This window comes from Acartia tonsa, chromosome 7, assembly GCF_053477335.1.
Source record: "Acartia tonsa isolate MP-2025a chromosome 7, ASM5347733v1, whole genome shotgun sequence".
In the NCBI taxonomy this organism is placed as follows: domain Eukaryota; kingdom Metazoa; phylum Arthropoda; class Copepoda; order Calanoida; family Acartiidae; genus Acartia; species Acartia tonsa.
The window spans coordinates 39,406,801-39,433,157 of record NC_137266.1 but is presented as its reverse complement, the minus strand read 5'-3'; the positions used below and the strand labels follow the sequence as shown (position 1 = coordinate 39,433,157).

The 26,357-nt window shown below is 34.3% G+C and overlaps 1 protein-coding gene across 1 annotated transcript in view; it reads left to right on the top strand.

The window, feature by feature from the left end:
* LOC145324312 (uncharacterized) overlaps positions 1-7,290 on the top strand; it is a 29,737-nt gene extending 22,447 nt beyond the window's left edge. Inside the window, exons 18-23 of the mRNA XM_080166929.1 lie at positions 380-478; positions 665-763; positions 939-1,037; positions 1,205-1,303; positions 1,471-1,569; positions 7,250-7,290. Of these exons, the coding sequence (XP_080023055.1) occupies positions 380-478; positions 665-763; positions 939-1,037; positions 1,205-1,293 (386 nt within the window). The 3' untranslated portion in view covers positions 1,294-1,303; positions 1,471-1,569; positions 7,250-7,290. The remainder of the gene's footprint in view (positions 1-379; positions 479-664; positions 764-938; positions 1,038-1,204; positions 1,304-1,470; positions 1,570-7,249) is intronic.
* The last annotated feature ends 19,067 nt before the right edge of the window (positions 7,291-26,357 follow it).

Sequence of the window (26,357 nt, the reverse complement as noted above, 5' to 3'; positions counted from 1 at the left end):
CGAACGCTCTTAAATTGAATTAATTGCCCATTGTCCCCTACCTTACTCCCTGATGGTTAGGGCACCACAGTTGTAGGGCCTTCAGTTTTAGGAAACCTCTGCAGACATATAATACAAGAGTTATGGCTAACCTTCTTTTTTTCAATTTAATTTTGAAATATTAGTAGGTAGAGGGGGGGGGGGGTAAATGTTTGAAGTACATTGAGGTAACAACAAAATTAACTGAAAACTTTGAGATAAAAGCTACAAATAATCATGGTTAGTTAATTTACCCAACTTATCCACAAATATATACTTATTACTTTTCTATTTCTCTGTGTATCTATAACTCTACTCTAAACTACACATCATATAATAAATCTAATATATTTATATCTAGGATATACAAGTCTTATGAATGCAGCAATGTATGGACATACTGAAGTTGTGCAGCTCTTAGTAGAACATGGAGCTGACATCAATGTCAAGGATATAATTGGTTAGTTACATAATATTATTATAATACTATATTTACATCACATCTATCTATCTATCTTACTATACATAAAATATCTTACTATACATATATTACAAAATTATACTTTTCTATATTTATTTCCCTGTGTATCAATAACTCTTTTCTAGACTACACAATATATAATAAATCTAATATATTTATATCTAGGATATACCAGTCTTATCTGGTCAGCAAGGGAGGGACACTATGAAGTTGTGAATCTCTTATTAGAACATGGAGCTGATATCAACGCCAAGGCTGATTATGGTTAGTTACATAATATTATTATAACATTATATTTCTATCATATATATCTATGTATCTATCTTACTATACATTTATTACAAAATTATACTTTTCTATAGGTATATAACTCCCTATGTATCTATAATTCTATTCTAAACTACTCTATATATAATAAATCTAATATATTTATATCTAGGATGGACAAGTCTTATCTGGGCAGCAAGGTATGGACGTACTGAAGTTGTGGAACTCTTATTAGAACATGGAGCTGACATCAACGCCAAGGCTAATGATGGTTAGTTACATAATATTATTATAATACTATATTTACATCACATCTATCTATCTATCTTACTATACATATACTACAAAATTATACTATTCCATAAATATTTCCCTATGTATCTATAATTCTATTCTAAACTAAACAATATATAATAAATCTAATATATTTATATCTAGGATATACAAGTCTTATCTGGGCAGCAAGGAATGGACATACTGATGTTGTGAAAATCTTATTAGAACATGGAGCTGACATCAACGCCTAGGATAATGCTGGTTAGTTACATAATATTATTATAATACTATATTTCCATCATATATATCTATTTATCTAACTATACATATATTACAAAATTATACTATTCTATATATATTTCTCTGTGTATCTGTAACTCTACTCTAAACTACACAATATATGATAAATCTTATATATTTATATCTAGGAAGGACAAGTCTTATGAAGGCAGCATGGATTGGACATCATGATGTTGTGCAGCTCTTATTAGAACAAGAAGCTGACATCAACGCCAAGAATAATTTTGGTTAGTTACATTAATATTATTATAATACTATATTTCCATCACATACATCTATCTATCTATCTATCTTATTATACATATATACATATATTACAAAATTCAAACCGGTTCTGATGAAAGCCATACCTGATGTTCAAGATCCAGAATGGGGACCTGTCACAGTACCCCCGCTCCACCAGCTACTTGAAAATGCTCATTTCCTGGGAAAGGCCAATAGGTGCAAAGAAAGTAATGTTTTACTACCAAGAACGGTGATTGTGAGGTTTAGATCTCGCTACTGGCGAAACCTTTTTCTAATGAATAAGAGAAAGCACATCCCCTCCCCCACAGAACAAGAAAAAAACCTTAAAATCGACAACTTTTATGTTGCCCCTGACCTGACCAAGATGAACCATGCATATCTCCTCAAGTTGAAGTCAGATCCGGAGGTCAAGGCAGCTTGGACACTAGACTCTAAGTTTGTCTTTGTGCTTAGGTCAAGCCCTGACAAAAAGCACTACATCAAGAACACATTGATTCCTGTGCAAGAAGTGATTAAGAGTGCCCTCTCCATACAGCAGGACTCAGTCCCACCAACACCAACAACTTCTGTCCGCTCAACAACCCCCACACCCACACCTACACCAACCTATTCACAGATGGGTGCCAGGCCAAAAACGCGTGCCTCAGCTCAGCCCCAGAAGTGTGCCTTCAAGGCTGGCAGCAGAAAATCAGCGAAGAAAAGTAAGAAGAAGCAGAATATGAGCAGAGGGAATGAGTCCATAATCGAGAGCCATGATGAAGTCATGAACAAGACAACAGATCTCCTGAATAATATACACCTTCAACAATTACCCACAGATAAGGACCTCCAAAGGAATTTATTCCAAGAAATTAATTTTAAATAGAAATATGATAAGTCTAAAGATTATATTAAGTCAATTTTCAGCTTTAAATACTATTTCTAAACCAAAGCTCTAAAAACATTCTCATACTTGTTCCTTATTATGTCTAAAAGAACACTAAAATTTAACCAAGCCAAACATGTATTTTTTTTCCTTATATCTATTCATTAAATTTTAAAGAATATTAATTCAAAAAAATATACTTTTTTCTTGGATAATATAGACTACAGGTTTAATTTATTTGAAACTAATCAGGTTTACTTTATTATCTAATGCTACATAGAATAATTCATTATAGAATAATATAGCTATTTGTCATCTATTTTCAAAGCTTTGCTAAATTCTTTAAAAATAACGCAAATATTATAAATATAACTTAAAGTAATTTAGGATAACATTAGCTACCTTCATATCAATTATATCAATCTATAGTTAAAAAATCCGTAAATAAGTCTTTAATCTCCCAATTTTCGGAACCTATATGTAATCTTTCCTCATACTCATAAAACCTGCTTAAATTAGCTCCGCCCATTTTTATTCTACTATTCACTATCTATGAGAAAGTAAGAATTAAAATTATAATCCCAATCTTCTCACACATAGTATTTTCCCTCCCCCTTTATTTATTATTACAAGTACCTGCTCTCCTCCATTCCTCAAATTTTAAGTATGGAGTGTTCTGATAAAGAGATCAAATTTTATAACAATGCATAAAGATAAGTTCTTTTATTTGTATATATTCTTTTTCTTTAAAAATCTTTGAAAATCATATTGTAAAGTATTTTCCGGTATTCTTACAAAAAAATAGTATTGTAAATGTCTTACTTATTTTATTATATGACTTCACCATTTAAAAATTACTTAAAATACTTCTACTTTATTTTTCCCAGCTGAAATTGACTACTTAAATTTGTCCACAACCCACCTCTTTTATACGGATAGTAGTTTAATCGCACATAAATTTTGGTGCTGTTATGCATATATTTTTTTATTCGTTTTGTTTGCTAACCTTTCTTACATATTTTCATATTAATCCAACCCCCCTTCTCAATCCTTTTTCTCTGTGCTTTAAAAAAATGTATTTCTACATGGTAATTAATGAATTTACTTAACATTTATAATCTACAGGTTGACAAAAAATTTGACTTTGTCCATGTCTTAAATAATAATGAACAAGATGAAAATTTTTCACCTTATGAAAGCATTAAAATAGAAAGCAAATATTATAGTCCGGATAGTTTTATCCAATCTTTTCAAAACTCAAAAGATCTTTCTTTACTTAATATTAATATAAATTCGATTAAGGCAAATTTTCAGGGCCTCTTAGATTTAATATTATTTTTGAGTGAAAAAAACTTTTTCTTTGATATTATTTGTGTCCAAGAAATAGGTCAAATTGTTGAAAAGTCCTTATTTATCATACCTGGATATCATCCAATCATATTTAAGCAAAGAACGAAACATTTAAGAGGGGGTATAGGTATTTTTGTTAAGGCCAAGTATAAATATTCAATTGTTAACAATCTTTCAATTTTTGAAGAAATGATATTTGAAAGCCTTACTCTGGAAGTTGAATTTACGAAAGATAAGAAATTTCTTATATCAAATATATATAGGCCCCCCTGTAGAAACAACCAAAACTTTTCTGTAAACCAGCAGCACCAATATTTTTCTAATACATTGTTGGGATTACTTGATAATATAAATAGCCACAACAAAAAATGTATCTTAGCTGGTGATTTTAATTATGATATTTTGTCTTGTTATCAGGACCCACATGTTGCAAATTTCATAGAGAATATGTTTGCATCAGGTTTCCTTGAAATTATTAAACACCCAACTAGGGTGGCCCAAAATATAAATTATTCTACTTCTTCATTAATAGATCATATTTGGGTAAATGAAATGAAAGAATCTTTCACAAGTGGGATTATAACTACTTACTTCAGTGATCATTTCTCCACTTTTTATATAATAAATGACAAAAAACCACCAGTAAGTTCTAAGAATATTAAAATTAGAAATTTTTCTGAACATAATATAAACTCTTTTAGAAATGATTTAGAAAACGTTGATTTTAGTAGAATGTATGAAATGGAAAATGTACAGGAAAGCTTTGATTATTTTAATTCAATATTTTATAGCTATTTTAACCGTTACTTTTGTGAAGTAGAGGTTAAATTTGACAGGAGTAAGCATAGTATCCAAAAATGGATGACTCCTGAAATTTTAGTGGCAAGAAATAAAAAAATGCAACTCTATGAAGTGTTGTCTAGGAATCCAACAGCATATAACAGGCAGTGTTTTAATTCTTTTAAAAATCATTACAATAGACTTATTAGAAATAGAAAAAAAGAATATTATTCTGAACTTTTAACATCAAATCATGGTGATACCAAAAAATGTTGGGAAATTACTAAAGAGGCTGCTGGGCTTTCTAATACTAAGGATAAGTCTGTCACAGATAAATTATTTATTAATGATAATGAGGTCACAGGTGGAATAAATATATGTAATACCTTTAATCAACATTTTACCTCAATAGCAAGTAAAATAAATGAAAGGATCGAACCATCTGACAGACCACCTGATTCTTACCTTGAAGAATCAGAACACATCTTTTCAATACCTGAAATTACCCCTGCTCAAATAGTTGAGGTGGTCTTAGAATGGCAAAATAAAAGAAGCTCTGATTTTAATGGTCTGTCCCCCTTTATACTTAAGAAGATTATTGATTCTGTAAAAAATCCTCTCTGTCATATATTTAATCTTTCCATAAAAACAGGGAAAGTGCCAACACAACTCAAAATAGCCAAAATAACGCCAGTCTTTAAGACAGGGGGTGACATGCATTGTGTGAATGACTACAGACCTATTTCATTGCTATGTATCTTCTCCAAAATTCTTGAAAAGATTATAGCCACAGCTTTGAAACAATATTTAGCTTCAAACAATATCATTGATAGTCTTCAATTTGGCTTTCAAAACCTTAACTCAACTTTTCACCCTATGATTCATTTACTTGATCACGTGGCCAAGGCAATAAACAGAAAGGAATACACTATTGGTTTATTTTTGGACATTAAAAAGGCATTTGATTGTGTTCCTAAACATATTCTCCTAATGAAACTGAAAAAAATAGGTATTCATGGAAATTTGTTGCAATGGTTCGAATCTTATCTATCAGAGCGCAAACAGTTTGTTAAGTTAGGAAATGCTGAATCCTCTAAATTGGATATAACCTGGGGCGTCCCCCAGGGATCAGTACTTGGTCCGATTTTATTTTTGATATTTTTCAACGATCTTCCAAACTGTACTTTACTTAAAAGTTTGCTGTTTTGTGATGACACCACATTACTAGCTTCAGGGTCTAATTTAAATCAACTTGCTAATTTTGTAAATGATGAATTGCAAAAAATCTCTACATGGTTTCGATCCAATCAGCTCTCTCTACATCCTGATAAAACTAAATTTACAGTGTTCCATTCTAACTTAGGATCAATACAAGGGGATGATATTCATTTATATATCAATGAGAATAACTCTAGTGCAAGTAATCCTAATCCTGACCTTATTAAACCTATTGAATATGTCAACAATTCATCTGAAATTCCAGCCATAAAATTTCTAGGTGTTTACTTTGACCCTAACCTTAATTTTAAGTATCATATACAGAAATTAAATGAAAAGCTCTCAAGAGCTCTCTTTATATTGAGACAATGTAAAAAAATTCTAACTAGGAGCGCACTTAAAACCTTATACTATTCTATATTTCATTGTCATTTAATCTATGGAATTTTGATTTATTCAAGCTCGTATGAAAGTAACTTAAAATCTATTGAAATCAAGCAAAAAATGGCAATCAGAGCAATTACAGACTCTCATTATATAGCCCATACTGGTCCTCTATTTAAAACAATGAAAATTCTACCATTTGAATTGTTAGTGCAATACTTTAGAGTTAAATTCATGTATGAATTTAAACTTAACATAGCCCCTCGCTCATTTTTTAACATGTGGAAAACACGAGGACATATGTCCCAGGGTAATATTAGGCTTAGAAACCAAGAAGATTATAGCATCCCATTTGCCAGATTAAACTTGGTTAACAATCTTCCACTTTGTACTCTTCCAGCCACCTGGAATGCGTTTTTCATTAACAATAGCTTTACAGTGGAACAGGCAACTTCTAGATTTAAATTTTATAAAAAATTAAAAAGAAAGCTTTTAGACAGTATTGTAGTTGCCTGTGAAAGGCTATTGTGTCCCTCCTGTGACCTTAACATTAATCTATGATTGTTCAAGTCAACCTGTAGCTTACCTTTTGATTGCTTAAAATATATACATTTTTTATAATCGCACAGAGACCCCATTTTTTCTCCACTTTCCTATTCCCCCCCCCCCCCCCCTACTTTTCCTAAACATCCTTCCTTGCATATTGCTGTATATAGTGTACATATATTACTTATATAAAAGACCGCTTAAAAAACATTTAAATCGAAGTCTAAAATTTAAAGGCTGTCAACACCGCCCTCAGGCGTTTTTCAGTCCTTGGATACTTGTATTATATTGTGTTAATCCTATATTATTCATTGTTTATATAAAAAATAGTTTATTAATAAATTCTTAATGCAATGTAATTACCATTTCTGAATGTTGAATATTAAATGTATATGTTGTTTTGTCCCAATAAATATTTGAATTTGAAAATTATACTTTTCTATTTATATTTCCCTGTGTATCTATAATTCTACTCTAAACTAAACAATATATGATAAATCTAATATATTTATATCTAGGATATACAAGTCTTATGAGTGCAGCATGGAGTGGACACTCTGATGTTGTGCAGCTCTTATTGGAACATAAAGCTAATATCAATGCCAAGGATAATAATGGTTAGTTATCAAATTATTATACTTATTATCTATCTATCTATCTATATATCTAACTATCTATCTATCTATCTAACTATCTAACTATCTATCTATCTATCTATCTATCTATCTATCTATCTATCTATCTATCTATCTATCTATCTATCTATCTATCTATCTATCTATCTATCTATCTATCTATCTATCTATCTATCTATCTATCTATCTATCTATCTATCTATCTATCTATCTATCTATCTATCTATCTATCTATCTATCTATCTATCTATCTATCTATCTATCTATCTATCTATCTATCTATCTATCTATCTATCTATCTATCTATCTATCTATCTATCTATCTATCTATCTATCTATCTATCTATCTATCTATCTATCTATCTATCTATCTATCTATCTATCTATCTATCTATCTATCTATCTATCTATCTATCTATCTATCTATCTATCTATCTATCTATCTATCTATCTATCTATCTATCTATCTATCTATCTATCTATCTATCTATCTATCTATCTATCTATCTATCTATCTATCTATCTATCTATCTATCTATCTATCTATCTATCTATCTATCTATCTATCTATCTATCTATCTATCTATCTATCTATCTATCTATCTATCTATCTATCTATCTATCTATCTATCTATCTATCTATCTATCTATCTATCTATCTATCTATCTATCTATCTATCTATCTATCTATCTATCTATCTATCTATCTATCTATCTATCTATCTATCTATCTATCTATATCTTTGGGAGGGTGGAAATAACATCCATGATTATGAATATAAAACAATCACAAACCCTCTTTTACAGGGTAAAAAATTATTTACCAAATCTCTTACATTTTTCATTTCCTTGCCAAATTGTGATGCGCTTTTCCTTTTAAACTTAACTCTTAAAAGTCACACCCCTTTCTGCATTTTTAATTTGTTTGGGGGGAGGGTCCTCTTAACACCTTAGCTCCCAAAAAAAATGTGCATGTCCCCTGTTTGATATAAGTTGGTCTGTCTTATTTTGTTTCCTTCACCCTTCAATTTAAAAATCTTTATTTTCTAAAATAAATTCTTAATTATTATCCCCCTTCAAACCCTAGTGCACACCTCTGAGAGATGTATTTTCTTTATACTTTATGAAAAGAAGCTCCCTGTAAAGGAGAGCCGTAAATAGACTTTAGATTATTTAGATTCAATATTCATCTTCTTGACTTTTATTCTTAAATGCCCCATTTGTATTGCAAGATTTGATCTACAGTCATATCATTTACATTTCTAATAAATTATCAAATTTCTAGGTAAAACAGCTCTAGATTACGCCCTTGAAAAAACTGGATGGGAGTCTGAAGAAGAGAAAACCAGAAAAGCTAAAATAGCAGAAATACTTAGAGGACGTGGTAAGCTTAATTAATATAATTTGATTATTCTTATATAGTATTATGTGTCTGTCTATCTAAATCTTAAATTTTTATTAAATAAAAAAAACATTTTGATCTGTAATTAAATGGTCAAAACAAACAAAGAAAAGAAACAAAATACAATAGTATTATTTTATTATGTATTATATGAATTAACAGTCTATTAAAAGCATAAACATTTTTATCAATAATACAAAGTAGTTTGATGTCTGTCTGTCCAAACGGCCGTCCGTCTGTCCGTCTAGTAAGGGAGATGAAGGTATATAGATTACTCTTTGTAGGTTAAAAATTAGTATCATTATTCTTAAACTCTGGTATAATATAAATAATATATGTTCTAGTTCAAATGAATTTAAAAAACATAATAATTTCAGGAGCCAAGAGAGGAAGTGAGATATAATTATCTACAACATAAAGGTAGGTAGGATATTTATCTATGTATATGTATATCAAAAAGTTTATATCTATCTATCTGTCAGATATATCTCTTTTGACTTATTTATAATATAATAGTAGACAGGTTAATAGTGAAAAATACTTTTTTTATTCAATAATCAAATATTTCTCTCTTAGCTATCTAATTATTCACATCCTAATCTTTCTACTTATCTATTTGTTATTAGTTCATAATTTTTTTAAACATATCTTTTTTATTTGATTACTATTAAATTACTGTTTAATTTTACAGCAGTTTTTTAACTTAGTTTTAGTAATATTTAGTTTGTATCTGTATCTTTCTATATATTCTGTTTGTCTCTATTTGCTACTATTCTGTTTCCTTATCTGTAACTAGCAGTGCGCCCCTATCAATTAAAGGCTATATATTCAAAGGGAAGTGCTTAAATATAACCAAAAACCATACCCAGAGTTTTTAAATAAAAATAAAATTGCCTAAAATCAATTCAGTAACTATAAGAAGCTTTACTTTGAAGTAGAACCAAATCGGTTCAATGGTTAATGAGAACCTTCGCTACTGACAAAAAAGTTAACTACCTAATAAAATTATATTACTATATTTATAGTTTAAACTAGTAAATAATATTTCAGGACTGATCAGAATCTTCCAAAGTCCTTTGCTCTGTGTCTGCAAATGTTTCCAAGATTAATACATAAAAATTTGAATAACTTATCATGAATATTCAACATACTCTCCCTTAATCTAATCAATGAGAGTGATTAAGTAAGAATAAACATTGAATATTTTTCTATTTATTCAATAATCAAATATTTCTAGCACACTGTAAATTGAAAAATATCAGTATAAGATTTTTTACTGATTATATAATAAGTAGCTTTTTGAATATCTAATGTATATACTTTAGAGGAAGAAATAGTTTACTAACTAATTAGATTTTTTTCTTGTTTAAATTTCTTGATTGGATTTTGGTAAGGTGTGGGTATTCATGATATTTAAATACTTTTTATTATCTAATTGCTTTGTTCTATACTGTCCCATATGTATGTTTGTAAACTTTTACCATCATGGCTTAGAATTTAATTCATCTGAGCTGTATTCAAACCAGTGTTGAAGATCCGCATTTTTTTTAGTCCAAGGATGCGGATCTGGATCTGGATCCTGGGGTATAAATTTATGGAAAAATCTACCTAAATTTATATAAAATAGTCACTTACAAATTTTGAAATATCAGGTTACCTTGTTAAAATCAGCTGATTCACTCCCACACTCTTCTCTCTCACATTGTATTCGAGATTAAAGAATAAATATTTTTTTAAAAATTTGGTGATTTTATTTTTATTGTCAAGGATCTGGATCCGCACTGACCAAATTTGGAGAATTCGGATCCAGATCCGCATACAATCAATGCGGATCCACAACACTGATTAAAACAATTCTAAACCATGATGGAAATACATATCTATAGTATTGTTTTATAGAAATTACCCACATTCAAATTTAAAAAATTTATTACATTTTTTTGGCTAAAGTAATTAAACTATATTTCAACTATATAATCTATAAAACAATACTATAGATATTTAATATGATATGAAGTGCAGCAACTCTATAGCTAGGGTGTCAATAATGTTGTCAAGTTTGTCCAACTTACATACAACCAAAAAAAAAGGTTGAATGTGTCTTACTTTCTTATTGAAGGATTTCAAAAAAGGGAAACATTATTTAATCTAATTAAGTATTAAAGATATTGAAATTCTAGAAGATTATTTATGAAAAGATATTCTATTTAATGCTGCGCTATTTATTGATATAACTTTTTAAATATAAGAAGGGGGGAAGTTTTGACACATTTGTGTAAACAGTGTGTATAGGCTTTATCTTTGGACTGAGAGGATAGGTTATTAAAGATAAAATAATTCATATATTATAAATTTCCCCTAATTTTGAGAATTTTTTGATAGGCCTCCAGGTTCAGGAGCTGCAGGCCTCCAGATTCAGGGGCTGCAGGCCTCCAGGTGGTCTCTGGACAGGCAAAAATAAAAAAAATCAAGAGTTAGAGGTCAACTGATAAAACATAAAATATGCAAATTTTTCAATGTTATTTACATACTTGAAGAAAAAATATGCATATTTTGTTTTATATGTTGACCTTTAACTCTTCAAAAAAAATTAATTTTTATATTTACCTGTCCAGACACCACCTGGAGGCCTGCAGCTCCTGAACCTGGAGGCCCATCAAAGAAAATCTTAAAGTTGGGGGAAATCTATCAAATAAGAATGATTTTATCCCTAATAACCTATCCTCTCTGTCCAAAGATAAAGCCTATACTCACTGTTTCCGCAAATGTGTCAAAACTTCCCCCCCTCTTGTATTTAGCATGTAAATATATTTTTGATAAGTATTCAAATCTACTTTTAATTTTTAAAAAAAATGAAATATTATTTTTCAAATTTCATGCTAATCATAGATTAAAAAATAGATTTGAATATTTATTATAAATATTTTGATTTGATTTCTGTACAAAGCAAGCCTGTAGCAAAATTTTGATAAAATTTCTTTAAAATTTCAAGTGTTATCTTAAAATTAGTTTTTTTTTAGTTTAATAAAAATTTTCCCTTTAAGATTTTTGTCAATTTAGCCCCTAAATTATTAAATTTGGTTTTGAGTTAGAAATAAACCTGGATATTTGCTCAGGCATGCTTTACGGACCCGGAATTAATTGATATTAAGATTGTAGAATAATGATTTGGCCACAATTAGTAATTTAGGAATTATTAATTGTTCTCTGTATAAATATGTTTTAAAATACATTTCTTTGCATTATAGAGTTGTTTATCTATAATTAAAAAGGATGACAACATCCATAAAATCAAAGCTCTGAAACAGTAGGACAAACGAACATTAACACTTGTAGAGTGTCAGAACTGTATATATATATAAAATTTGAAACAAAATTGTGAGTAAATTTGTTGAAAAAATACTTAAATGCAGAATGATATTTAAGGACATACTTACTTTTTTAGAACTTCATTATAGAGATGCTTCGCTAATAGCATTGTATTTTGTTGTCTAAGGAATCAGTATTCCAAATCTCAGATTAATGAGATCATTACATCACATTAACATTTGTTGTAAAAAAAGTTAAAAATCATGTTGCTCCGCTTTCTAAATCATACCTAACTACTACAGAAAGTTTGAAATCGATGGGACAATTTTAACATGCCTAAATTAATGAAAAAGCTATGCATTACAGACGGACCAACCTTAATTATAGAAAAGCTTCGCTTTTAAAAATGTGTTAAAAAACAATACTAGGTATAAAATTAACAGGATGTCTCTGAGTCTTTGTATATGTCTGTGTATTGTGTATGTCTGTCTATGTGTATTATAAGAGCTTGTTAAGTGCTGAACCATTATTGTCCAGGGGAGGTTTATAACTATTTTAAGGGAGGGTAAAACCATCCACCCAAAATAAATCAACCCTAATAATTTTTCACCTTTTACTTTTTAATTTAAAAATTGAAAATGGGTATGGTTTGCATTATTCCTCCCCCCCCCCCCTCAAGTGCCTCTATAGGCCTCTAGGAGCGATGCCACTATTTTTTTGAAGATAATTAAGATCTTTGAAACTAATGGTTGGAATAGGTTGCGATTATCTATGTCCTGCGGTTGGTTTAGAATATTGAACTAAAAGAACTTGCCGCGTCCTCTCTTTTTTGCATTTTCAATGTCACTGTTTGTCTTTTGGCCTCTTTTTTTGAACAAAAAGACAAACCGTGACATCGAAAATGCAAAAAAGACACGACGCGACATGTCATGCTTTGGCTCACTGAGGATAAATTGAACAAAAAGACAAAGTGTGACATTGAAAAAGAGGCCAAAATACAAACCGTTTTGTCTTTTGTGTAAATTTTTGAACAAAAAGACACGACGTGACATCAGTGAGCCAAAGCATGACATGTCGCGTCCTGTCTTTTTTGCATTTTCAATGTCACGGTTTGTCTTTTGGCCTCTTTTTTTGAACAATAAGACAAACCGTGACATCGAAAATGCAAAAAAGACACGACGCGACATGTCATGCTTTGGCTCACTGAGGATAAATTGAACAAAAAGACAAAGTGTGACATTGAAAAAGAGGCCAAAAGACAAACCGTTTTGTCTTTTGTGTAAATTTTTGAACAAAAAGACACGACGTGACATCAGTGAGCCAAAGCATGACATGTCGCGTCCTGTCTTTTTTGCATTTTCAATGTCACGGTTTGTCTTTTGGCCTCTTTTTTTGAACAAAAAGACAAACCGTGACATCGAAAATGCAAAAAAGACACGACGCGACATGTCATGCTTTGGCTCACTGAGGATAAATTGAACAAAAAGACAAAGTGTGACATTGAAAAAGAGGCCAAAAGACAAACTGTTTTGTCTTTTGTGTAAATTTTTGAACAAAAAGACACAACGTGACATCAGTGAGCCAAACCACGACATGTCGCCCTCTGTCTTTTTTGCATTTTCGATGTCACGGTTTGTCTTTTTGTTGCAAAAAGACAGGACGCGACATGTCATGCTTTGGCTCACTATATGTTCAACCAAGGCTCACTACCGCTTAAGTAGGGTACCCTAGGCCGGCATACAGTAAGGGTAGACGAGTCTAAGACACGGTATAGGATGCCTAGTCCAGCTTACGGTCGCCTAAGACACAGTATAGGGAGCCTAAGACACGGTATAGGGTGCCTAGTCTAGCTTACGGGCGCCTACAGTAAGGGTAGACAAGCCTAAGACACGGTATAGGGAGCCTAAGACACGGTATAGGATGCCTAGTCCAGCTTACGGTCGCCTAAAACACGGTATAGGGTGCCTAGTCTAGCTTACGGGCGCCTACAGTAAGGGTAGACAAGCCTAAGACACGGTATAGGGAGCTTAAGACACGGTATAGGATGCCTAGTCCAGCTTACGGTCGCCTAAGACACGGTATAGGGAGCCTAAGTCAAGATACGAACCCTCTACCAAGCGCTAATCCAGTCTACGGGCGCCTATAGTACGGGTAGTCAAGTCTAAGACACGGTATAGGGTGCCTAATCCAGCTTACGGTCGCCTACAGTAAGGGTAGACAAGCCTAAGACACGGTATAGGGAGCCTAAGTCAAGATACGAACCCTATATCAAGCGCTATTCCCGCTTAAGGGCGCCTAGAGTAGGGTTAGTCAAGCCTAAGACACGGTATAGGGCGCCTAAGACACGGGGGAGAAGGGTTGGAGTGAAGTATGAACGCGAGTATTGATGTACGTAAGCGAGTATTGAGGTACTGTAGTGAGCCTTGACGTACTAAGGCTCACTACGTATACTGAAGAATCCAAGTTTCCTTGATAACTAGCGAACGGATAGGGCTAGGATCGATGTTAAGTACTCTAAATGACCGTCTCGATGAGCCTAAGACACCCACAAAGTTTGACGGAGCTAGTCCAACTTTTACTATACGATTGTCGCACTAAGGCTCACTTGCGGTATTGATATGTCATGCCAAGGCTCACTATACACTTGAAAAATCCAAGTTTTCTCCACCATCGGGGCAGTTTTTGAGCTAGACTCGATGTTAAGTACTCTAAATGACCGTCTCAATGAGCCTAAGACACCCACAAAGTTTGACGGAGCTAGGCCAACTTTTACTATACGATTGTCGCACTAAGGCTCACTTGCGGTATTGATATGTCATGCCAAGGCTCACTATACACTTGAAAAATCCAAGTTTTCTCCACCATCGGGGCAGTTTTTGAGCTAGACTCGATGTTAAGGTGTCTAAATGAGCGTCTCAATGAGCCTAAGACACCCACAAAGTTTGACGGAGCTAGGCCAACTTTTACTATACGATTGTTGCACTAAGGCTCACTTGCGGTTATGATATGTCATGTCAAGGCTCACTATACACTTGAAAAATCCAAGTTTTCTCCACCATCTAGGCAGTTTTTGAGCTAGACTCGATGTTAAGTACTCTAAATGACCGTCTCAATGAGCCTAAGACACCCACAAAGTTTGACGGAGCTAGGCCAACTTTTACTATACGATTGTCGCACTAAGGCTCACTGAAATTACAAGTTTTGGCGAAAATACAAGATTTTCGGCCTCTCGCATATTTTGAAAAATCAAGTTTCTACTCTCATTTCTCAACAAAAGTGCAAAGTGAGCCTTACCCCGACAAACGTATCGAAATATTGCCCCAATCTTCCAAAGTCTTTAATAAAATATGTTAGGCTCATTGATACGGTCATTTAGACACCTTAACATCGACTGTAGCTCAATCCGTTGAGAAATGAGGGCAGAAACTTGAATTATCAAAATACGCGAACACGCCGAAAAATTTACAAGTCATGGCGAAAGTTCCCTTATACGGCGTTGGTGCGTATTTTGAAAACTCAAATATCTTTGCCATTTGGGCTAGGATTGAGCTACAGTCGATGTTAAATACTCTAAATGACCGTCTCAATGAGCCTGAGATATTTTATTAATGACTTTGGAAGATTGGGGCAATATTTTGATACGATTGTCGGGGTAAGGCTCACTTTGCACTTTTGTGAAAGTGAGCCTTAGTGTGACAAACGTATCGAAATATTGCCCCAATCTTCCAAAGTCTTTAATAAAATATGTCAGGCTCATTGATACGGTCTTTTAGACACCTTAACATCGATTCTAGCTCAATCCGTTGAGAAATGAGGGCAGAAACTTGATTTTTCAAAATACGCGAGAGGCCGAAAATCCTAGGAAATCAAGGTTTCGGTATGCGCAAGTGAGCCTTAGTGCGACAATCGTATAGAAAGACTTGACCCAGGTCCGTCAAACTTTGTGGGTGTCTTAGGCTCATTGAGACGCTCATTTAGACACCTTAACATCGAGTCTAGCTCAAAAACTGTCCAGATGGTGGACAAAATAAGGATTTTTCAAGTATCGAGGGGTGCCGCTCAAAAAACCAAGTTTTGTCCACCATCCAGTCATTTTTTGAGCTACATAAGATTTAAACACGGCAAAATGTCCGTCTCAATGAGTAGAATAAGCACACAAAATTTGACGGAGCTAGGACAATTTTAAGGGGGGCGGACCAAACCGTTTGTGTTTTGGCGCTACAAGTTTTGGCGAAAGTTGAAATTTTCGGCCTCTCGCATATTTTGAAAAATCAAGTTTCTACTCTCATTTCTCAACGGATTGAGCTAGAATCGATGTTAAGGTGTCTAAATGACCGTATCAATGAGCCTAAGATATTTTATTAAAGACTTTGGAAGATTGGGGCAATATTTCGATACGATTGTCGCACTAAGGCTCACTTTCACAAAAGTGCAAAGTGAGCCTTACCCCGACAAACGTATCGATATATTGCCCCAATCTTCCAAAGTCTTTAATAAAATATGTCAGGCTCATTGAGACGGTCATTTAGACACCTTAACATTGACTGTAGCTCAATCCGTTGAGAAATGAGGGCAGAAACTTGAATTATCAAAATACGCGAAGACGCCGTATAAGGTACAAGTCGTGGCGAAAGTTCCCTTATACGGCGTCCACGCGTATTTTGAAAACTCAAGTTTCTGCCCTCATTTGGGCTAGGATTGAGCTACAGTCGATGTTAAATACTCTAAATGACCGTCTCAATGAGCCTGACATATTTTATAATGACTTTGGAAGATTGGGGCAATATTTCGATACGATTGTCGGGGTAAGGCTCACTTTGCACTTTTTTGAAAGTGAGCCTTAGTGCGACAAACGTATCGAAATATTGCCCCAATCTTCCAAAGTCTTTAATAAAATATGTCAGGCTCATTGATACGGTCATTTAGACACCTTAACATCGATTCTAGCTCAATCCGTTGAGAAATGAGGGCAGAAACTTGATTTTTCAAAATACGCGAGAGGCCGAAAATCCTAGGAAATCAAGGTTTCAGTATGCGCAAGTGAGCCTTAGTGCAACAATCGTATAGAAAGACTTGGCCTAGCTCCGTCAAACTTTGTGGGTGTCTTAGGCTCATTGAGACGGTCATTTAGACACCTTAACATTGATTCTAGCCCTCTCCGTTCGCTAGTTATCAAGGAAATTGAGATTTTTCAAGAAAACCTGAAAAAACCAAGTTTCTTCGATAACTAGCGAACGGATTGAGCTAGAATCGATGTTAAGTACTCTAAATGACCGTCTCAATGAGCCTAAGACACCCACAAAGTTTGACGGACCTAGGCCAAGTATTTCTATACGATTATTGCACTAAGGCTCACTTACGCAAAAAGACAGAGTTGGGAAACCGCCCAAAATTGATCAAACATCGTTTGGTCCACCCCCCTTAAAATTGACCCAGCTCCGTCAAATTTATAGGGTGAATGTAACTAATTGAGACGGACATTTTGCCACCTTGAAGTCCAAAATCGGTTAAGAAACAAAAAAGTTTTCCTAGGAAAAACTGATTTTTCAAATTTTTAGTGAGCCAAACCACGACATAAAATGAGCCTTACCCCGACAAACGTATCAAAATATTGATCCAATCTTCCAAAGTCTTTAACAAAATATGTCAGGCTCATTGAGACGGTCATTTAGACACCTTAACATCGATTCTAGCTCAATCCGTTCGCTAGTTATCGAAGAAACGTGGATTTTGTCAACTTGGTATTTAATGTTTTTAAACATTTATAAGTGTAATTTTGAACTATAGTGTATTTTCTTGGGGAACTATGATGTGCGTCTTCACCAGAAAGTCTACGTAGACCTTATACGGACTCGGTGGGGGTTTTAGTGTCTAATGGCAACACAAAAGTGTCTACTAAGGCAGTCTACGATGTAAATAGGCCATCTAGAGGGTAGATAGAGGGCAGATAGAGGGAAGATAGCGAAGTATAGAAGGCTTATAAGTGGACAACGGTTGGTTATAACTTAACAACGGTTAATTATCTTTGGTTCTAGCTTCGAGAGGGCTACTTGGGGGTCACCCTCGGGTACCTGGGTATTAGCTAACCTGGGTATTGGTGTCCTGGCTTAAGTAAGACTGTCTTTAGGCTAGTAGAGGGCAGTCTAAGGGCGCTTAAGTAGGGATAAGTAGAGGAAGGTTAGGATAGAGTAAGGTAACCTTCTCCCGCTTGACAAGGGTTACTCTAGGCTTGCTTACGGTTGACTAAGGCTCACTAGCGCTTAAGTAGGGTTCCCTTATGCCTGCCTACGGGTGTCTAAGTGTCTTCAAGCTGGACTAGGGTGCCCTTAGACGAGTATAAGTGCCCTCTAGCTTGGTATAGTGAGCCTTGACGTGACATAGACTGAGCCTTGGTTGAACACAGTGAGCCTTGATGTGACATGTCATGGTTTGGCTCACTATATGTTCAACCAAGGCTCACTAGCGCTTAAGTAGGGTTCCCTTATGCCTGCCTACGGGTGCCTAAGTGTCTTCAAGCTGGACTAGAGTGCCCTTAGACGAGTATAAGTGCCCTCTAGCTTGGTATAGTGAGCCTTGACGTGACATAGACTGAGCCTTGGTTGAACACAGTGAGCCTTGATGTGACATGTCATGGTTTGGCTCACTATATGTTCAACCAAGGCTCACTAGCGCTTAAGTAGGGTTCCCTTATGCCGGCTTACGGGTGCCTAAGTGTCTTGAAGCTGGACTAGGGTTCCCTTAGACGAGTATAAGTGCCCGCTAGCTTGGTATAGGTGACTGTCAAACACTCTTCAGTAGTCAAGGTGCCCTTAAGTCAGCTTGGGTGACTGTACTACAGGGTTAGGCATGATTCACGGGGGACACGGACAACGCTATTATCAATCCAACTAGCTTTCAATCTCTGAAGCTAGACTTCAGTCACCCGTTTTAGAGGGTGACCACGAGTGCAGCTTCTGTCTTAAGCGGAGCGAGTAAGGGCTCCCTCTAAAACGGTTGCAACTGAAGTCACTTCAGAGATTGAAACCTTACGGGGTTGGATTCTCTCCTTAACCCGTCAACGAGGTGGCAGCTTGGTTCCCATACCGTAAGTGTCTTGAAACCCGAACGCAGTGAGGTGTCTGTTTCAAGCGATAGCGAGACACAGACCTTGTGTGCGCTGGCTTGGGTCCCATACCTCAAGTGTCTTTAACCGGAGCGAAGCGACGTGTATAGGGGGGACACGGACAACGCTATTATCCATCCATCAACCTTTCAATCTCTGAAGCAAGCCTTCAGTCACCCGTTTTAGAGGGTGACCACGAGTGCAGCTTCTTTCTTAAGCGGAGCGAGTAAGGGCTCCCTCTAAAACGGTTGCAACTGAAGGCACTTCAGAGATTGAAATGGTTTTGGATGGATGCCTTCCTTTACCCTGTCAACGAGGTGGTTTACCTGGGTTTTTAGTACTGGTGACACTGACACGTTATGCTTGATCAACGGGCCCTTCTACCTTGCTATCTCCCCTTACTATCACGCCTCGCTTCGCTCGGGTTTCAAGACACTAGGGGAAGCCTCGCTTCGCTCGGCTTCCCCCTGGCACGGACACGTTATGCTTGATCAACGGGCCCTTCTACCTTGCTATCTCCCCTTACTATCACGCCTCGCTTCGCTTGGGATTCAAGACACAAGGGGAAGCCTCGGCTTCCCCCTGGCACGGACACGTTATGCTTGATCAACGGGCCCTTCTACCTTGCTTCCCCTAGTGTCTTGAAACCCAAGCGAAGCGAGGCGTGATAGTAAGGGGAGAAAAGAAGGTAGAAGGCCCCGTAGATAAGCCATAACGTGTCCGTGCCAGGGGGAAGCCGAGCGAAGCGAGGCTTCCCCTAGTGTCTTGAAACCCAAGCGAAGCGAGGCGTGATAGTAAGGGGAGAAAAGAAGGTAGAAGGCCCCGTAGATAAGCCATAACGTGTCAGTGTCACCAGTACTGAAAACCCAGGTAAACCACCTCGTTGACAGGGTAAAGGAAGGCATCCATCCAAAACCATTTCAATCTCTGAAGTGCCTTCAGTTGCAACCGTTTTAGAGGGAGCCCTTACTCGCTCCGCTTAAGAGAGAAGCTGCACTCGTGGTCACCCTCTAAAACGGGTGACTGAAGGCTTGCTTCAGAGATTGAAAGGTTGATGGATGGATAATAGCGTTGTCCGTGTCCCCCCTATACACGTCGCTTCGCTCCGGTTAAAGACACTTGAGGTATGGGACCCAAGCCAGCGACGTAAATTGTACCTAACTACTATAGGAATCATCATGCAAAGTTTGGAATCGATAGGACAATTCTAACCTGTTTAAATTAACGAAAATAGCTAACTCTCTGTGACGGACGGACGTACGGACGGACGGACGGACCGACCCTAATTATAGAAAAGCTTCGCTTTAAAAAAAATAATAAATACACTTTAAATTTTAGCTACTTCTTCACATATTATTAAGTTTTACATTATTAATGTACATGACATAATCCAATGGAATTAAAATTGAATAACATCATGGTCTGTCCGTGTCATTGATCAGGTTTTAGAATTTTTGCCTTCATTTAAAACTTCAGCCATTTTAGTGATACCATGCTTCAAGCAAATAACAAGTCAATGGGTTTTGAGTGGGTTTGATTAATAACATTACATTGTCTTTAAAAAAGAAAAAAAAAAGAAAGGGGGAAGCGTTTTTAAAGAAGGGATAGGCAATACTCACTTAAATAACTCTTGGTCCAATAAAATGCTTCCCACAAAATTATTCGATACTTCTTATTACGTTACTGATTTATTAGAAGACAAATTAATCTTCTTACCATTTGATAATTTTTTTCCAGTATGACATTGAAACCGATCAATAGCCGCTGGATTAGAACCGGTTCTCAGCAATACATACAATTCATGCAGTGCATCGAATTACAGATAATTTTCCATGAATAATAAAATAAAAATCATAACGATTTGGATATTTTTCAACTTTTCATTTAGATATCCCCGAAAAGCTGTCTATAATACGAAGCGATAAATAGCAACTCTAACACATTTCTCTGCTATCAAATTTCCATTGATCCTTGATAAATGAGTCAGAAATTATTAAAATGTATCTTTTTATGCAGAAATTCTGGATTATAGAGAAAGAATGATAAAACCTTTTGTTTGTTTTTATGTTCTGGCATTTGTCAGATTATTATTGGTTTCACAAAATAACTGTAGCTATAAACTTTTCAACCAATGATCCTAATGTACTATAGAGCTAATTTATCATCATTGTCCTATCCCTTTAATTCTGAAAACTATTACATCATTCAATAAACTGGAGATTTTATTAAGCTATTCAGATATAAAGATAACAGAGGAAATGGTTTTAAAAGATTTTCGAATTTTTTTATTCAAAATTATTTGCTTTTTTTATTCATAAGCTTTTAGTTTTGAGTCATTTTTTATGTCTAAATCTAAAGATATCAGAAATGGCAAGTCTGATGAGGTCGTACATTTCTTGGAGCTTTAATAAATCCGATAGAGTGGTTTAAGGCTGACACTTGTCCCCTAGATTCTTGGGGGCGAAAGACAATTATGGAGAAATGATGAAAGCTCACAATAATGATTGTAATATTTTTGAGAAAAATGGATTTATACATTATACAAGGGTCTTAAAGGATAAGACAATAGACGACACATTTATGTACATCCTTATTTAATGATAAACATAATTACCCCTTCTTTAGATTAAATCATTGATTGAAACGTTAGGACACTACTAGTGTAAACCATCCAATCCAATTTGATAAAAATCAACTTTTAATCCAATGAGATGTTATTTAGAACGCTATCAAAAGAGAGATGAGATATGGCACAAAAATGGTAGCAAAATACAGACAAACGGACGGACATGGTTTTATTATAGAGAAGACTTTCAACTAAAAGTTTTGTTTGTAAATCTTATGACTAATATCTGACAAATGCGCGAACATTAAAGAGTTTATGCGATTTAGCTAATCTTAAAAGATATTAAACTGTGTCCTGAAAAGAATAGTCTGAAAAGACCAAGAAATATTTGTGCACATAGAGAACATGGCTAAAGAAAATACGCGTTTATTTTTGCACATTTATTTGTGCTGCAAGATAACTGTCTATTATTGAGTATTAGCCATTCCAGATAGTTTGCCGGTTAAAACGATGCATGTTAAAACCTGTAAGTTCAGCCGTTTGGCCTCTAAAATTATAGGCTAACTGAAATATTCGAATCAAGCAACATTTCATTGTAAATTGTAATAGATCCAATTAATCTTGCTTAATTGATTCCTTCAAAGTTAGCGTGATTGTCAGCACACTAAGTATTAGCATAAGAATATCTGCCAAAAGTTAGAATTGATATCTCACAACTTTCCAGAATACTAAACACTTGCAGGGCTGCAAGGATTGGCCAGTGTAAGATATCTCATTTTTTACGTTTTCATTGAGGTTTGAATCCAAACCAGCGTTATATACAAAGATGTTAAAATATTATTTACACACTGTTGCTAGGTCAGTCGCTCGTCAACTATACTAAGGAGAATGATTTTGCTTAATTTAGTTAATACCTTCTGTCAAAGGTCGGTAATCTTCAATAGTCTAAATTATTATTATAATCCAATTTGTAACCAGGTATTTGAATTTTGACATTTTAAAGAATATTTTATTAATCAATCAAACATATTCCTAATGAAATAATTAAAAATCTAACATTTAAATAGCAGGGATCTTAAGGGATAAGACAATGAATTAAAAATCATGTATATCACCAATGCAATGGTGATAGAAAATACATCTTCTGTAGATTAAAATTATTGGTTAAATTGTTTGGACACTACTAGTAATATTCAACGTTTTTAAGATAATGCAGTAAAAATTTGGGTACCACTCTAACGTAAAATTCATAGCCCCCCCTCCCCCCTCTCTCTCTTTTAAATAGTTACTGAGGATGATGACTCTTACAGCAAATGGCGTGTGCTATCCCCCAGGCAAATTATTAATTTTAATAGCTAATTAGATAAACGTTAAGTCAGGGTTTTTAAAAAGAGGGTTTAAACTTTACTAGCTTTCTTTCAACTAGTTATTAAGCTCCTTGAATTAGCCCCTAGCTTGTAAGGGGATTAATTCTAAAAGTTTGGAATTTGGATTTTATCTTTTCATAGCGATGTCTAAACTCCCAGCTAAATAGTCTAATACCTGACAGTAAATAAATTCTCAGTCCCTTGAGACCTTCCTTAGTAAGGGAAAATCTTATCTTATTTTTTTGATAGTCCTGAGGTTTGCGAGATCTAAATTTACACACTCTAAGAAACGTAACGACAAACCAATAGAATCAATTCACTATAATGGCCTCGTCCCTAGCCTTAAAGACGTGTTTTTTTTGGAGGGTACTTTCATGGAAGTTGTGGAACGATCATTCTGGCCGTTCATCCGATCTTACAGAACATATAATCAGACACACATCCTTTACTTCTTATATACTGGTATCTAGGGACTCTGAAGGACATTGAGGGGCTAGAGAAATAGCTTAAAACCAGAGTTAAATCTGATAATTATATAGCCTAAATATATCATACACCGCAGGACATATATGAAGCTTACCTGACATAGAGAACCTAATCAATTCAGTAGTTATTAAGGTCTTAAGCTTAAGACAAAACCCTTACTACTTTATGTAATAGGATAGAATAGTAGAACCTCAATTTAAATAACCATGAATTGCTTTAAATTCGTGTGCTATAAACTAAGTTATGAGTTACTAGGGATAGATATTCAACAATTTAAAACATAAAATACAAGTGATATAGAGTTAAAGATATAATTTTATTTATACTATTTCTGTATTACAGTTAATATAATTTTCCCCTGATAATTACTAGTAGCTTTTCCTAAAATTGCCTGTCGAGCACTGAAGATCTCCCTTGCCCTTGTTTTTTTTTTTAAATAGGGTGGGGGACCGTTGTTTCCCTTTGCATAAAACCTTGGGGGGGGGGGGGGGGCTAAGCCTGTGGTGCTCTAACCCTGTTAGGCTACCCAATATAATAAAACCTAACCTGACTAAAAGCAATAAACATTCAAACAAAAACTACCTTCAAAATAAGAGAGGAGGGTTTGTGTGCTCGACTTGGCGCCTTGAAGGAAACTGTCATTTTTTCTTATCAATATGTTTAGATTTTTTGTAATTTTTATTCCAAGCCTTAACTAGGGCTTGCCCAATAATGTTTAATGCACCACCAGGGAGGGAAAGGACAATGATAGATCAAAACCTTTTCTTACATAATATTTACCTGTATTAACAAGCTACCAAAGGAAGAAGTTCGTACTTCAGAAGTGGCTTAAATATTTATATATCATTAATTATCTCATCTCTCAACCCTGACAATATGAGTCATACTTAAATTTAGAACAATCCTAAACATTATGATTTTGCAAATTGACCATCGAAAAAATTCTAATTATTTCAACAAAGAATATCAAGAATTTACATTGTTTGAATACTTTCTACTTTTAGTAAATATAAGTAACCAAAAATAAGTGATCATAATATAATTGAATGAAAAAATAATGATTTTATAAATTAATATCTAACATTTTTGTTTTGCTTTGCTATCGTCATATTTTGAAGACGAAGAAAGTCGCCCAGAAACAATTCTGACGTCATAAAAATAAGGGATGAGGAGAGGAGGAGTAGTAAGGAAAACCCTTACAAAAGAGATGGATAATCCTTTATTTTTATGATGTCACATTGAGCGTCTTTCTTCGTCTTCCATATTTTTAAATATTGCTCTGACAAAATCTAATATTACGTAAAAAACTCACGCACCTTGTTGAAAAAAGCGTGTTAAACCGCAAAGGGTGCGTCCAGTAACCGTTCTATACCATTAAGTTAAGACGCACTTTTAAAACTATGGCCTAAACTATCAAAATATAGTTTTTAAGTCTTTTTTCTTTTTCTATTTCTTGAACCATCTTTTCTTTATCTTTCTTTCTTTATCCATCTATAATTTTATCTATTTTTCTATATTTCTTTCTTCATCCATCTGTTTTTTTCTTTTTATCTTTTTCTCTCTCTCTCTCTCTATCTACTTATCTCTGTCTCTCTGTCTCTCTTTCTCTCTGTCTCTCTCTCTCTCTCTCTCTCTCTCTTTGTCTCTCTGTCTCTCTCTCTCTGGCTCTCTCTTTCCCCCTTCTCTGTATCACCTCTCTCTTTTGAAAATGCAAATACATCTAAACCTTAAAGATTACTCTTGCAAAATATAAAAACTTTTTCAAAAAAGAAGGTTTTTCAAAACAGCAAAACAACTATTATTTAGTATTTTTAAAGGGGCTGAATCAATAAGTATATGAATTTTAGGAAAGCTTAGTGTTCATTTGCATTATAGGGAAAGAGCTCTAAAATCCTAATAATATGGTTGCACTCTCAACCCCATTGTTTTGCCTGCAAGGTTTATTTGGAACATTGCTACTTTAAAATTAGTTTGGATTGTATGAACACTATGAAGTTTCTAAAAGCACCCCATACATATATAACAGCCAAAACGCCTACGTAAGTTTCAAATAGATGCATTTTAGGAATAAAGGGATAGGATAACGCTCAAAAGTTTTACAGGATTTTATCATTTTATCTTTTATGTTCGTATCACTGTATTCCTTTAGTAGGTCTATGAATTTTTAGTAGCAAAGCTACGCTATCAGTTATGAGTGATAGTATGTCGGTTTTTCTATCTCATTATACCATCAGTGGCAAACTGAATCTTCCTTAATAAGCTTTATTAATCTAACATTGAAGTTATAAGTATAGATGTATGTACCAGACAACTATCTGGCCCAACTGATGGAGACCCTTTTCGTCTGCTAGCAAATTGCTTTCTATTATTTTGTAATGACTCGGCTGTTTTTATATTTCTGACGCTTTAAGCTTATTTCAAAGACCCAGTACAAAGTCGGGACAGGGGTCTCCGCCCTGTGGAGAGAGTTACATATATCTCATGCCCCCTATATTCTTTTACTTTAATTATCCAACTTAACCCAACCTAAACTATCTAATGTTATATTTTAGGGTTAAATATATGTTATTTACTTTAAATACAGTGTGTTTTTTTTATGAGAACTTTTTTGAAAGCAATTTTACCCCACCTATAGTTATCAGAATTTAATGATTAATGGCTTATTTTCTTCGTTTTTTAATGCAATTAATAGAACATTAAAAAAATATTTCAGTTTTTAATTAAAAAGTACAGTAAAATCAAAAAATTCAAAACTTAGG